We start from the raw sequence: 13,686 nt of genomic DNA, 5'->3' as shown, positions 1-13,686 counted from the left end.
AGACGACAATAAAGCCAGCACAGTACTTTACGGAACAACACTCCGGTTACCAGGGGCATCCTTCATCGACGTCGAAATGGGCCTGAGCCACAACATTTTGTATAAGAATTTCGAAAGTTCATGCGTACAGTCCGCTCGTCACCTACTGCGCATCACAATAGATCTCGAGCATTCAAACATTCTAGTCTTCATAGTTGTACTCATATGTTCGTACGAGTAGACGAAGTAAAAAACCAATTGAACAACCATATCGAGGTCCATATGAAGTGCTCGACCTCATATCGGACTATGTATTCAAGACTGACTTCGATGGTAAGGGAACCACAGTATCAACAGAAAGGCTTAAGCCTGCATTTATTGAAACAAAAAATCAGAATACGAATGGGACAAGCAACTCAACCGTAGTACCATCAACGAGCAACTCCAGGAGTCCAAATATACCGCGCACAAACTCAACGACGCGCAAGGTATCAGAAGAAGAACGTTTATACTAGAACATCCAAATTTCATTATTATTAGTTTTAAGAGTATTATATATTAAATGTTACGTTTGATCAATAAAAATATTATCTAACGTGACTACAGTAGTATCGATATGATCAAGTACACTACTACAGAAGTCTATATCTATCTCGATTCCTTTATACCTGTACAACCAACCGTTATCTAATGAAAGTTATAATACCCTGTGTACAAGTACAGCTGGGTATAAAGAGAAAGTCGAAGACAAAAATTGCAAAGCTTCTGCCCAACAAGACAGGCCAATATCATGAAACGGTATCCACTTACATTGAACTCCAGCCAGCAATATTAGAAGCCTTTCAAGAGATAGCAGAAGGGAAAAACGACAAAATGTCAGCACAAGCTTCTCAGTTTCAAGCTGCTATTTCTAGCGTTCAATTCCAAACGTTGCTGTTGTTGTTGTAGCGATAATAGCCCCGAAGGCCTTGGGGAGTGTTATCGATGTTGATGGTCCTTTGCCGGATGCAGATCCGGTACGTTCCGGTAACAAGCACAATAAAAGTACCAGCCGGCATACCCACCTATGCTGCCAGCAGCATGTATGTACATATGTATATGAGATTCCGTATAAAAAGCAACAACTTAGAGTACGCTTACACAGCCACTGATTTTAATCGCCCGATGCCGGTCGTAGTCGTCCGATAAAAATAAACGCATGTATTTAGATGAGCGTGTGTACATTTCAACCGATTGTCGGCCGTTGTCGTTTTTCACTGCCGATAAATTCGCGCGGGTTCAATTTTATTATTTGTGCGATGGAGTGAAAAATTAATTAATTGTGTGGAAAACAGGCGCCCCTTATGAGATAAGCACATAAGAGCATAAATGCAAACGTTTTTGCAAAAAAGTAAAATGTAAGAAAAAAAGCTGCCAGCCGATAATCGGCTGCAATTTTAACACCAGCCCTGCCGATTCCATCAGCTGATTGCAATTTTTCGGTAAGTAAGCGGCTGTGTAAGCGTACTCTTACGTTTTTTATCATGCACTCGCGCACCTTAGCGACAGCTTATATTTTTTGGCCTGCCAGCTTATAAAAATGCCGCGCGCTACGAATTATATTATAGTAAGGATTGCGCATATTTTTTTCTCCACTTCGCCCACTTTTACATAAAAGATATTTAAAAGCGTTGTAGACTAGAATAATAAGCTATATCTTAGCGAAAAACAGTTTTTTTTTTTTGAAAGTTTTTGACGTAACCAAGTAACCGAAATATATTGGTATAAAAAACAATTGCGTTTTACTAAGACCTCGAGCCAGCAGAAAATTTTTAATTTGCGTTTTTAACTTCCTTTTTCAATGTACCATGAATAAAAATGCTAAAAAGGCACCTAAAATAACTATTGTTTTTTATTTGGGTTATTTTAGAGGATCTACGTGGAGAATTCATTGTGGCACCTGCGAAAAAGCTCGAAGACCTAATACATTTGGCTGAACTTTGTGTTGACCTGCTACAACAAAACGAAGAACACTATGCAGAGGTATGTAGATAATGATACTAAGAAATAAAATTTAAATTCTAAGTGATATTTTAATCAAATAGGAAAATGTTCTCGATAGGAATATGCATCGGCTTTAATCAGTTTTGTAAAATATTTATAAGTCAACACATTCTATACGCATAACTATCAAAATGGTTACTGTAAAATCAATCATCTGACACTCAACAAACGAACAAAATTTACCGAAGGAGAAAATTTTATTATGAGAATTTTTCCTGTCTTGTGTGTTTTTGAGGCTGAGCATCCTAACTTGCCACTTATTTTCCGTTGCTTAAATCCCAAACTGGGGCGATTGGAATCTTGTTACGCACGTAATCGCAGTTTTACTATTTTTACAAGCTATTAGAAATTAGAAATCAAAATTATTTGGGAAAGAAAGTTAAGTATATTTACAGCTCATGATTACTTCACAGACGTAATCGGAATTACCATCCGCGATGTCAGTTCTGCTTATTCCAAACTGGAAAAGAAGCTGAAAAGGTCGGTTTGGGGGTGAATGAAGGCAAAACGAAATAGGTACATCGCGGCAACCATGTCACTGTTGACAGCCATGAGTTGGAAATAGTAAGGGACTAACAGCATTAACGCAAATAACAACGTCAGTCTAGACTAACATAAATAAAGTCACCTCTCGGCCACGAAGATCATGGCGGCGACGATGACTTCCGAAGAAGATTTAATGGTGCTCTGCACGAGCTTCATACAGACACCAACAAAGCCTTGCAAATTAAAACAGCGGCTACGCTGGCTGGGTCATGTTATCCGAATGAAAGATGATGCTGCGGCCAAGAAAGCATGCAAATCGGAACCCGCCTATGGAATCAGAGGAAGAAGGCGGTCCCTAATTTGCTGGAAGGACCAGGCGAAATATTTTATACATTTTCTTAAATTCCTCTCTTTCCTCCTTTTATCAATATTCGTCCCACCGCACTTCCCTACGCCCCCTCATCTATACCTTCCTCTGCCTCTCCATAATCCTCTCCAATCCCATTCCTCACCCTTCCGTCTCCTTCTCTGTGTATCTGGCTCTTTCTTCGCCTCAGCTCTTGGATCTCCTCCTTTCTCTTTACCCCTCTGTCTACATATTTTTAAGTTCTTCGCGCCCTTTATACGATTTCGTTTTAAAATTAAAGACTTAATAGCCAATTAAATATAAATAAAGTTCATTTCACAAACCAAAGTGCATTAAACAACTTTCATAATCAAACATTTGTTCCGGCGGACATATTTATGTAAAAACAAGTAAGTTTTCAAAGGTGCTCCTGCTTTTTTTTCGTCGTGGTGATGCTATGTGCAAAGATGCGGATGCAAAAACTCCACGTATTAGCGATTCAAACGCAAACAAGACTCGCATCATCGATCAACGGCTTTCAAAACATAACGAACAGGTAGCGAAGCAGATATTAGAACAGGTTGCGAAACAAATATTAGAATCTGAAATCAGGATTAACCGTCCTGTGCATAAATAATTTTTCTTCTTAGTTCGCATGGCTGGGTGCCCGGGTATCACAAGGCAGTTCATAGAGTATGCAGCACTTATGGAAAACCAATTTGCCTCATTCATATTAAGAATAAGTGTCCTAAGATTTGAAAATTTATAACCCTTTTCATGTTATTTATTAATTTAAAATGTAATCACTTATTATTTACGTGAGGACTACTAGTGGTAGCTGGGTATCCCAGCCATGAGAACTAGTAATAAAAATACTAATTTTAGTAATAAAAAACTAATTTATTAAAAAACCATCTTTATGAAAGTATATTTGAAAAAAATTTCTCTCCTTTTTGTAGAAAACTTATTCCCATAGGATACCACAAAGTTTTAACTCGTTTTTATTTGTAGATTATGTAAAAATGGCTTTTGAATATGCAAAAGGTACCCGGGTACCCATCTATGAACAGGATGGTTAAGGAAGATTTTCGCATAAAATTTGACGATAAAATTGCCAGTTTTTAGCCCTCACTAGGGTAGTCACCTTGTCGTTGGTGTGAGAGCTTAGCCGAACTCCAGAGCGCCCGACTATGAGGCGGAGCTCTTTAGGACTGGCATCTACGCCGTTTCGCCTCATAGGAGGGCGGCGGGATGTCGGTGACCAAGAACTGCCAACCCCCTAATCGCAGGTGTTATGCGGACCGTGCATATTGGACGATTTAATTTAAATTCGGCTGTATTCGAACGGAGCCTTCCCGATACCGGGCCACCTCGAGAGGTATTTGTGGCTTTACTACTGTAAGGGGCGCTGCTGTAGTGGACGGTTCTTTCCCCGTATATAATACTGGACCGCTAAGCCCACCTTGTCGGGCAGGTGGTCGTACGACCAAGATGAACGACTCATTACCTGATTATAATAAGGACGATGATAAGAGGAGGAATGAGTCGCAAGCCAAAGACGACAAATACGCATTAAGCGATGCGTCGGACTTGGGGAGCGAGAGTAGTGCTCATTCAATGAACTCCGTGTTGGAGAAGCACACAAATGAAAACGGAGTAGAAAAGTGGAGAAGGGTACGGAGCAGAGGAAATAAAAGAGCTCTCTCGCAGTACCGTGCAGCATTAAGATTTGTACAACGCTTGGGAGCAGTGGTCGACCCAACAGAAGTGGAGATCGAGCGTTTGGGGTGGGCCCATGAGGCGGTAGAAGTAGGTCGAAGGCAGTTCAAAAGGTTTGCTGTGAGAAACCCTCGGTTCTGCAACCGGTACGAGGAGGAGGAGTCGAATGGCAGAATGAAGAGGCAACGTTCGGCGGAAGGCGACAAGCCTACCTTCAAGAGGCAGAAAGGGCCCAGTCCAAGAGCCGCGAGGCAGTGCAATCGCATAGACAAGACAATTAGGCCCAAAGCTGTAAGACAGATGGGCTCCAATAGCGAGGTAGCAACTACCTCGAAAGCTGCGAGTCAGAGGGAAGCTCCAATTAAGGAAGTAGGAGATAAGCCAAAGGGATATAATGGTAAGACTCCGGCTTTCTCGGAGTCAAGATGATAGCGTGCGACAAAATCGCGAGCTTGCGGTGGCTGGACGAAATGGTTCCAACCTTCCAAAGTCAAGGAACGAACGCGCGGTTTGAGGTGGTGGATAAAGCGCAACTCCCCACGGTACCAAAAGTTAAGGTATGGATACCATGCGTGATGAAGTCGGAGGATACACTGCGACTTTTGCAGAATCAGAATCCGAACATACCGACACAGGATTGGAAGGGACTTACTGTATCTCGGCCTACCGAGGAAATTCAGTTCTACATCTTCCGAATAAACAAGCAGGCGAAGGATATTTTGTACACGCAGCTTGGAAAAATGTCCTTTGGCACTGCATTTACATGCGACTCAGGAAAAGAAGTTCCGAGGATAAAAATCCTAACACGCTTGAGGTGGGCGAAGTCGAAAAGGACCTCAAAAGTCTAAAGAAAAAAAAGACAAGTGGAGGTCCCCGACGTCACCACGAAGGTGTTAGAAGAGGATCAACCGCCAAATGGTGCTATGACTCGCACAGAGGAACGCGCGGCACAACAGTTAGGTGAGGCTGAAGGGGGCCTCGAATACTCTAAACCAAAAGGCAAGGGGAGGACGACGACTTCACGGCGAAGGTGCTGGAGGGGGACAAACAGCCCAATGGGGCTGCGAGTCCTACAGATAAATCTCCAACACAGTAAAGTGGCGTCGAGCGAACTCCTCCTAACCCTTGAGGAGGATTCGTTTGACGTGGCGCTGCTCCAGGAGCCGTGGCTCTCATCGGAAGGAAAGGTTTCTGGACATATCGCGCGCGGGTTTGGCCTTTACTACGCGCAAACGGAAGGACGGGTGCGGGCTGTAGTAATGGTAAGGAAACAGCTGCATTCATATATGCTGCCTAATTACACTACTGAGGACTCCGTAGTGGTGGCCGTTGAGCAAAAGAATAAGTAGGCATTTAACCTGGCGTCCTGCTACGTGGCCCATGCTACGGAGGTTCCACCGATGGAGTGCAAAATGCTAGTACAGGAGGAAGGTTACATAGGGCGGTTGGTCATAGGCGCAGATGCAAATGCGCACCACAATGCGTGGTGAGGATCAGATACAAACGAGATAGGCGAATTTCTATTTTGTTACATCCTGCAAACCAATTTGCAGATAGCCAACAGGGGAAATGTCCCTACATACATAGGTTCAACATACAGCAATATTCTGGATATTACTTTGAGTTCCGAGCGTGATATATCAAGGTATGATTGGATAGTTCTTGATAAACCATCCATCTCCGATCATGCGTATATCAACTTCAGCGGCCCCTTAAAGAGGGTAGAGAAGGGAGGAACCTTTAGAAACCCTAGGTCAATGAACTGGACTAAATTCCAGAAACAGGTGTAAACAAGACTGGGACAACCCAAAGAGGTTGGCAATGTGGAGGAACTGGGGGAGTCGAATGAATTCCTAACAAGGACGCTTATGACTGCGTATAACAAAGCTTGCCCTCTAAGAAGATTCAGAGGAAAAGCAAAGCCGCCATGGTGGAGCAATGAGTTGAGTCTTCTAAGAAGACAGGTAAAATAAATGTTTAAGCTCGCAAGGACCGCGGAAAGCGAAGCGTGTTGGGACGAGTACAGGGATCTACTGAGGATCTACAAGCGTGAAATTTCCAGAGCGAAGAGAATCTCATGGAAAAGTTTCTGTACGGATATAGAGTGCTCGAGCGAAACAGCACGGTTGAGAAAAGTCCTAGCAAGGGGAAATAAAGAGAATGGCAAATGGTCAAGTAATAGTGATGAATCCCTTGAGGTGCTTCTCGATACACATTTCCCATCGGGAGACGGTTTAGAAGAGCCATCAGACATCACTCACACTTCGATCACGGAGCGGGTAGTGCCGGGCTTGGTGACCGATACCAAGATCGAATGGGCAGTGAAAAGGTTTTCTAAGTTTAAATCGCCGGGCCCAGATGGTATATTTCCGGCCATGCTACAAGTTTCAAGTAGAGCGGTCGTGGAATGGCTTAAAATAATATTCGATGGGTGCATAAGACTGAATCATGTACCGCACTCTTGGAGAACTGCTCGTGTAGCTTTCCTACCAAATGCGGGGAAGATCGGTTACGTGTATCCCAAAGACTATAGACCCATTAGCTTTACATCATTTCTGCTCAAAACCCTTGAGAGGCTGATAGATGTGTACATAAAGCTGCTCTCCACAACATAGCATGCGTATACCAAAGACAAGTCGGTAGACACCGCATTGCATAGGGTGGTAATAAGCATAGAGAAATCCCTGGAATACAAGGAGTATGCTCGAGGAGTCTTCTTAGACATTACCGGGCTTTCACTAATGTTTCTAAATGGGCGATTATGGATGGTCTTAATTAGATTAAAGAACATCCCGCCTTACCCAGATGGATTGGCTGCATGTTATATTGCAGGAAGATTACATCACAATGGCGATTGTACGAGGCTACGAAATCAGTGGACAGGGGCACGCCGCAGGGAGGGGTGTTATCACCTCTACTGTGACGCTGGTCATCAACCAACTGCTCAGGCGATTCGATGAGGAACCCGTAAAACTTACGGCTTACACCTTCCAACGATTAGTTCTTTGATGGATCGGGCGCTTCGGGATATTCATACCGGGGCATCTAATATCGGGTTGAAAGTTAATGCGGAGAAGGCGGATATGGTCTTGTTTACAAAGAGGTACAAGGTCCCAAATTGGACCAGGCCTAAGTTAAAAGGGGTGCCCTTACAGGAGGGACCTTGCACAAAATATCTAGGAATCATCCTAGACAGTAAGCTGTCATGGAAGCTCAACGTGAAGGAGAGGGTGAAAAAGGCCTCAACGGGACTCTATGCATCTAAAAGAATGCTGGTGTGTACGTAGGGCTTAACGCTCTCTCTTTCTCCCTATTCTATACTATGTAGTTCTTGTTTGGTGGAAAGCCACAAAAAAAAAAAAACAACATACCTCAACAAATTAGAGGGGGTATGCAGACTATCGATGCTTAGCATTACGGGAGCCCTGAAAACAACCCCGACGGCTGCACTGTATGCCATTCTGCACATTCCACCTGTTGAGCTGGTAGCAAAGAACACAGCATTACCAACTGCAACCAGGCTTGGTGCCTCGGGGAGCTTAAGCGCCGATAATATGGCCATAGTAGTATAGCGTCATCAATCACAAGACGAACAGACTGCCGGATTCCCTATCTGCGCTTCGAGGGAGATCTTAAGGCCACAACAGAGGTGGACGGTTGGCGCGAGGGTGCGCAAATTGCGGACGAGGCGATACATGTGTACACGGATGGTTCCAAAGTAGTGGAAGGAGTAGGGTCTGCGGTATACTGTGCTGATCCGGAAATAAGCAGATCCTACAGGCTGCCGGATTACTGTAGCATTTTCCAAGCGGAAACATTAGCCGTAACCAAAGCAGTAGAAATCCTGGAAGAGAATCGCTTAAGCTGAAACCGCGTCAACTTTAATATTGACAGTCAAGCAGCAATTAAGGCAATAATCTCGCATAGCATAACATCTAAATGCGTGTTAGAGTGTAAGCATTATCTGGAGAGAATCAGGACAGGTCCCAGGGCATATGGGAATAGATGGGAATGAAAAAGCGGACGAACTAGCTAAAAAGGGCGCATCCCTTGAAGCTTGCTCCGTAGACGACCCAATTAGACTGGGCGAGATTAAGCGAAGGCGAGAGGTGCACATGATCGACAAAGCGGGAAAGGCGTGGGTTCAAGCGCGGGCCTGTAAAGTGTCGAAGATTTTGTGTAGGTCTTACAACCTTAGACTAACAAAGTTGCTTCTATCATTAAAAAGAGAGAACTGTAGACTCATGACGGGTATTATGACTGGACACTGCCTTCTGGCGTCACATGCCTTTAAATTAGGCTTGGTCAGTGATAGCAGATGTAGGAAGTGCGGGTTGGAGCAGGAAACGATCGAGAACGTTCTGTGCTCGTGCCCTGTACTTGCCAGGCTCAGACTCCAGCTATTAGGAGTGATACAGCTGTCAGATCTAGAAGCAGCAAGTGGCTTAAGTCCTAGGAAGCTTCTAGTATTTGCCAACAGGACGGAGTAATTTTATGACATAAGTCCTGGTTTTTGATAGGGTTTTTCAGTTTGGTCTTTAAAACAAACTTCTGGTAATCATACGGACTTATTCAGTCTATGTGAGATCTTCATGGACCGGCCAGTTCAACCTAGCCTAACCTGCCAGTTTTCAGAGCGAACTACTGAACCTGAGTGAAAGAGTCAACGGTTTGGAGGCTGTTTCGCAAAGAATTGTTAATCTGGAAGCTGATATATCTTCTTTAAATATGAAACTGTCAAATCAAGAAAACCTTACAGCTGCTTGTGACGTTAGAGTGCATGGAATTCCTCGAGAAGGCTCTGAAAATCTTCGAGTCATGTACAACCATCTTTGTTTCGCCCTGAACCTTAAGCAGCCCCACTCAAAAGCATTTTTAGAGCACGAAACCTATCAAATAGTCAAGTTGACCCTGCTGTTAATATTAAGTTTCAATCTCCAGCAGACAGAAATCTGCTCTTAAAAACTGTGGCTGATTACAGGCGGCTAAACAACAACGGACTACGACTAACCCATGTGGGACTAAACTTCGATTCCCGAATTTATATAAATGAGTCATTCACTAAACTCAACATGATATTTTTAAATCAGCTCTAAGCCCTAAGAGACGAAAAAAGGTTGTTTCCGTATTAACGAGAAGGGGAATTGTCTACATCAAATATATGAAAGCCAGTCGCTAGCCAGCAGGGTACACATTAAAAGCTAAGATCTATCCATATATTACTTTTATTTTTCTATATCTTTTTCTTATCTATTAATGTACGTCACTCCTATAGTTTACTGGTTAAGTGTAAGTTTGCTCGAGTCCTATAGCACTCTAAGACAGTCCAATTGTCTATGATATCTAACTTTAATGTAATGAGCTCCAAAGGCTCTGCTAACACTATGCTACGTATACTTAGCAAGCAAGCTATTTTACTCGCACAAGTAGCAACCTACTTGATTTGTTCTTTCTCAGCGATCTTCAAAAGTCACTCCACTACAACCAGTTATCAGCCCCTAGTTTCTCAAAGCATGATTTGTTCTTCATGACTCATGACTTTCAAGCAACTAGAACACCTGTCTATTTAACCTATCGCGACTTTAATATAATCAATTATGAATCACTTACACTCGCCGTAGATCCGTTGGACTAGAGTCTCATCCGAAGCTTCATATCTATTGAAGATCGAACATGCTTTCTGCAAAATACGATCATTGATAATTATGTCCCGTTAAAAAGGAAAGTAATAAATCGCTGAAGTGGGTCTTGGTTTAATGCTAACGTAAAAAGCCTAATCAATGTGCGGAATAAAGCTTATTCGCGATGTAAGAGATATGGTGCTTGTTTTATTATAGTGAAAAGTTTAGTATGGAAATAAATTCGCGTCTAACATGGAATATCATAAGGTCGATTGGTACTGGGAAGATCTAAGCAAATTGTACCTATTTCCACTGATTTGGATGAAATTAACAATAATGTTGCTTGTGTTCCTGTATCCAGTCCTCGTGCATGTCTTGATAACTATTGTGACCATGTACATGTTTGTGCCAGTCCTCTGGATTTTGTACGTGTTGATGACTGTTATGTTGAGCAAGCCACAGATACTCTCAGTAAAATCCAACGCTGCTGGTTTTGATGGAATCAGTGCAAAGTTTCTTAAAATTATATCGCCTAAGATCCTTCCGCATGTGACCTACTTAATAGATTCTATCTTAACAACTTGTGTTTTCCCTAAGTGCTGGAAAGCTGTCAAGATTATTCCTGTACATAAGAAAAATAATGAGTACAGACCCATTTCTAACCTGCCGTTCCTGTCAAAAGTAACTGAGCGTATCATGCATAAACAAATAATGTCATATATGCTGAATAACAAACTTCTTACAGACCGACAGTCCGGTTTCTGATGGAAATTGATGGCAGTAATATAGCCTTCCTAACACTGCCCGACCATTCCAAAGCATTTGACTCAGTCGAACACGACCTACTATGTTGTAAGCTTAAAATTTTTTTTAATTTCTCTAGTCATGCCATTGCTTTGATAGGGTCTTACCTTGCTGATGGATCTCAGGCTGTGTGCGCTGGTGCAGAAAGTCTAATTTCGTGCCTGTACTCAGGGGTGTTTCGCAAGGTTCAATCCTGGGGCCTCTGTTGTTCGTGTTGTATGTTAATGACTTACTTAATACTTTAAAACATTGTAATGTTCACATCTATGCTGATGATGTCCAAGAGGGTGGTCACAAGAAATCAATTTTAGATTTTCCGCTGGGGCACCCCCATAAAATATGGCAACAGGTTAGAAAATGATACATACACAATTTCAGGCCAATCCGATAATGTTAACACGTGCCTCATTGAGGTCAAATTTAGGAAAAACAGCGATTTTCAAAAAAAATGTTTGGTGTTTCGTCAGTAAAAGTAAAAATATTTACGCCAGGAACTTAACCCGTACACCATTCGATACGAAATTTTATTTCTATTGATTTCGATCTTAATAATATTTTTATAAAACATTTATTTTTAGCAATATTTAGCATTTATCAGATCAGGTCATAGTGGATATCCCCAATTTTTAATTTCCATGCAAACGTCTGTGGGCATTACAATATTCAATGGTATACGAGTCAAGTTCCTGGCATAAATGGTTTCACTTTTACTAACGAATCACTGAATTTTTTTCTGAAAAATCGCTGTTTTTCCTAACTTTCACCTCAATGAGGTACCTTTTAACATTATCGGATTGGCCTGAAACTTTGCAATAATCATTTTCTTATCTATTAGCATATTTTAGGGGGTGCCCCGAAAGATAGAACAAAAATTAAAATTCACCATATCAAGGTATAACCACCCTAATGTCCAATCATATGTATGCTATCTCCAAAATCGTATTGATATATGTTTTAACGAACTTAACTCCCACTTGAACCAAATAGGTATATGGGCATCTGCCAATGGCTTGTCAATAAATCCTGACAAATCGAAATGTATTGTCATTTGCAGGAAGGCCTTCGATACGCAAGCCTTAAACAAGGTAATGTTGGGTGGAGCAGTCATTGAATATGTTGACACAGAGAAAAATCTTGGTGTAATCATTAACAATACTCTGACGTGGAATAATCATATCTTTAGTTCAGTAGGTAAAGGGCACGGAATGCTGCGTACATTCTTACCACCACAGTACTTCACTCCTTTCCACATTAGACTTATCCTTGCGAAAGCGTACCTAATACCTACGCTACTGTATGGATGTTAGATTTTTGCTAGCTGCGACTATGTATGTAATGTAATGTTGTTTATAATAACATTGCTAAATATGTATTTGGGCTTAAACGACTTGACCATGTGTCTGCTTATGCTGACAAATTGCTAAACATCTCCTTCGAAAACCTATTAAAAGTCAGAGCGCTAGTATTCATACATAAGATTATCCATACAGTCGCTCCTTCGCTCCGCCAACCGGCGCCAATTGGTCACACCAAGGGAGTTTAAATCGTTTTCCACCTGGTCCTTCCAACGGAGTGGGGGCCGCCCTCTACCTCTGCTTCCATAGGCGGGTTCCGATAGAAACTGATGCACTCACAGCTTGGGAAAATATCCTGGGGTGCAGGTAGTATGGTGCTGAAAACCTTAAGTAAAACCAAAACATGCTAAAAGCAGGAGAGGTGGAAAAGGACCACGAGGGCCTGGAGCTAGCAGAAAAAGACAAGGGTATAAGCGTAGAGGCGGAGGTATTGGAAGTGAACAAACAGCTCAATGATGCTGCGAGTCTAACAAAGACGCTTCGAACAGGGGAGGGATAAACGGCAGTGGCGGATAATTTGGACAGAGACAAACAGCTCAATGGCGCTGCGAGTATTGCAGATAGACCTCCAACACAGTAAAGTAGCATCGAGCGAGCTCTTCCTGACACTTGAGGAGGGTTCGTTAGACGTGGCGCTGATACAGGGGCCATGGCTTACATCTGGAGGAAAGGTTTCTGGACTCAGCGCTCGCGGATTCATCGTTTATTACGCAAAGACGGAAAGCAGGGTTAGAACTGCAGTCATGGTAAGGAAACACCTATACTCGTGCATGCTATCTAACTTCAGCACCGTAGACCTAGCGGTAGTCGCAATAGAGGGAAGGAAAGAATCTTCCCTTATCCTGGCGTCCTACTACATGGCCCATGACGTGGGCGCCCTACCAGAGGAGTTCAAAAGGCTGGTGAATCAAGGATGGTGCAGAGGACGGCTTGTAATAGGCGCGGATGCGAATGCGCATCACAGCGTATGGGGAGGGGACGATATTGAAGATAGAGGTGAGTCCCTTTTTTGATACATACTACAGAGTATTCTACAGGTGGCCAACAGGGGTAGCGTGCCTACATATCTGGTCCTACGTCGAGAAATGTGCTTGATATCACATTGAGTTCTGAACATGATAATTCGGGGTATTAGTGGAGGGTCCTTGAGAAGCCATCATTCTCAGACCATGCATATATCAGCTTCAGAATCCACGTAAAGGGGGTAGAGAAGGGGAAACTCTTTAAAAATCCTAGGGCAACGGACTGGTACAAATTTCAGAAAGATGTATCAGGAAGACTGGGACAGCCCAAAAAGGTTGCTACCGTAGAGGCGTTGGAGGAATGCAACAAT

At 42.7% G+C, this 13,686-nt stretch overlaps 1 protein-coding gene across 1 annotated transcript in view; it reads left to right on the top strand.

Moving 5' to 3' along the window:
- LOC137235482 (calcium-dependent secretion activator-like) overlaps positions 1–13,686 on the top strand; it is a 3,515,579-nt gene that overhangs the window by 1,894,354 nt on the left and 1,607,539 nt on the right. The window contains exon 6 of the mRNA XM_067758482.1: positions 1,889–2,001. Coding sequence (XP_067614583.1) covers positions 1,889–2,001 — 113 coding nt within the window. The remainder of the gene's footprint in view (positions 1–1,888; positions 2,002–13,686) is intronic.

Source organism: Eurosta solidaginis, chromosome X, assembly GCF_040869045.1.
Source record: "Eurosta solidaginis isolate ZX-2024a chromosome X, ASM4086904v1, whole genome shotgun sequence".
Taxonomy (NCBI): Eukaryota; Metazoa; Arthropoda; class Insecta; order Diptera; family Tephritidae; genus Eurosta; species Eurosta solidaginis.
This window is presented reverse-complemented; position numbering and strand designations above follow the sequence as displayed.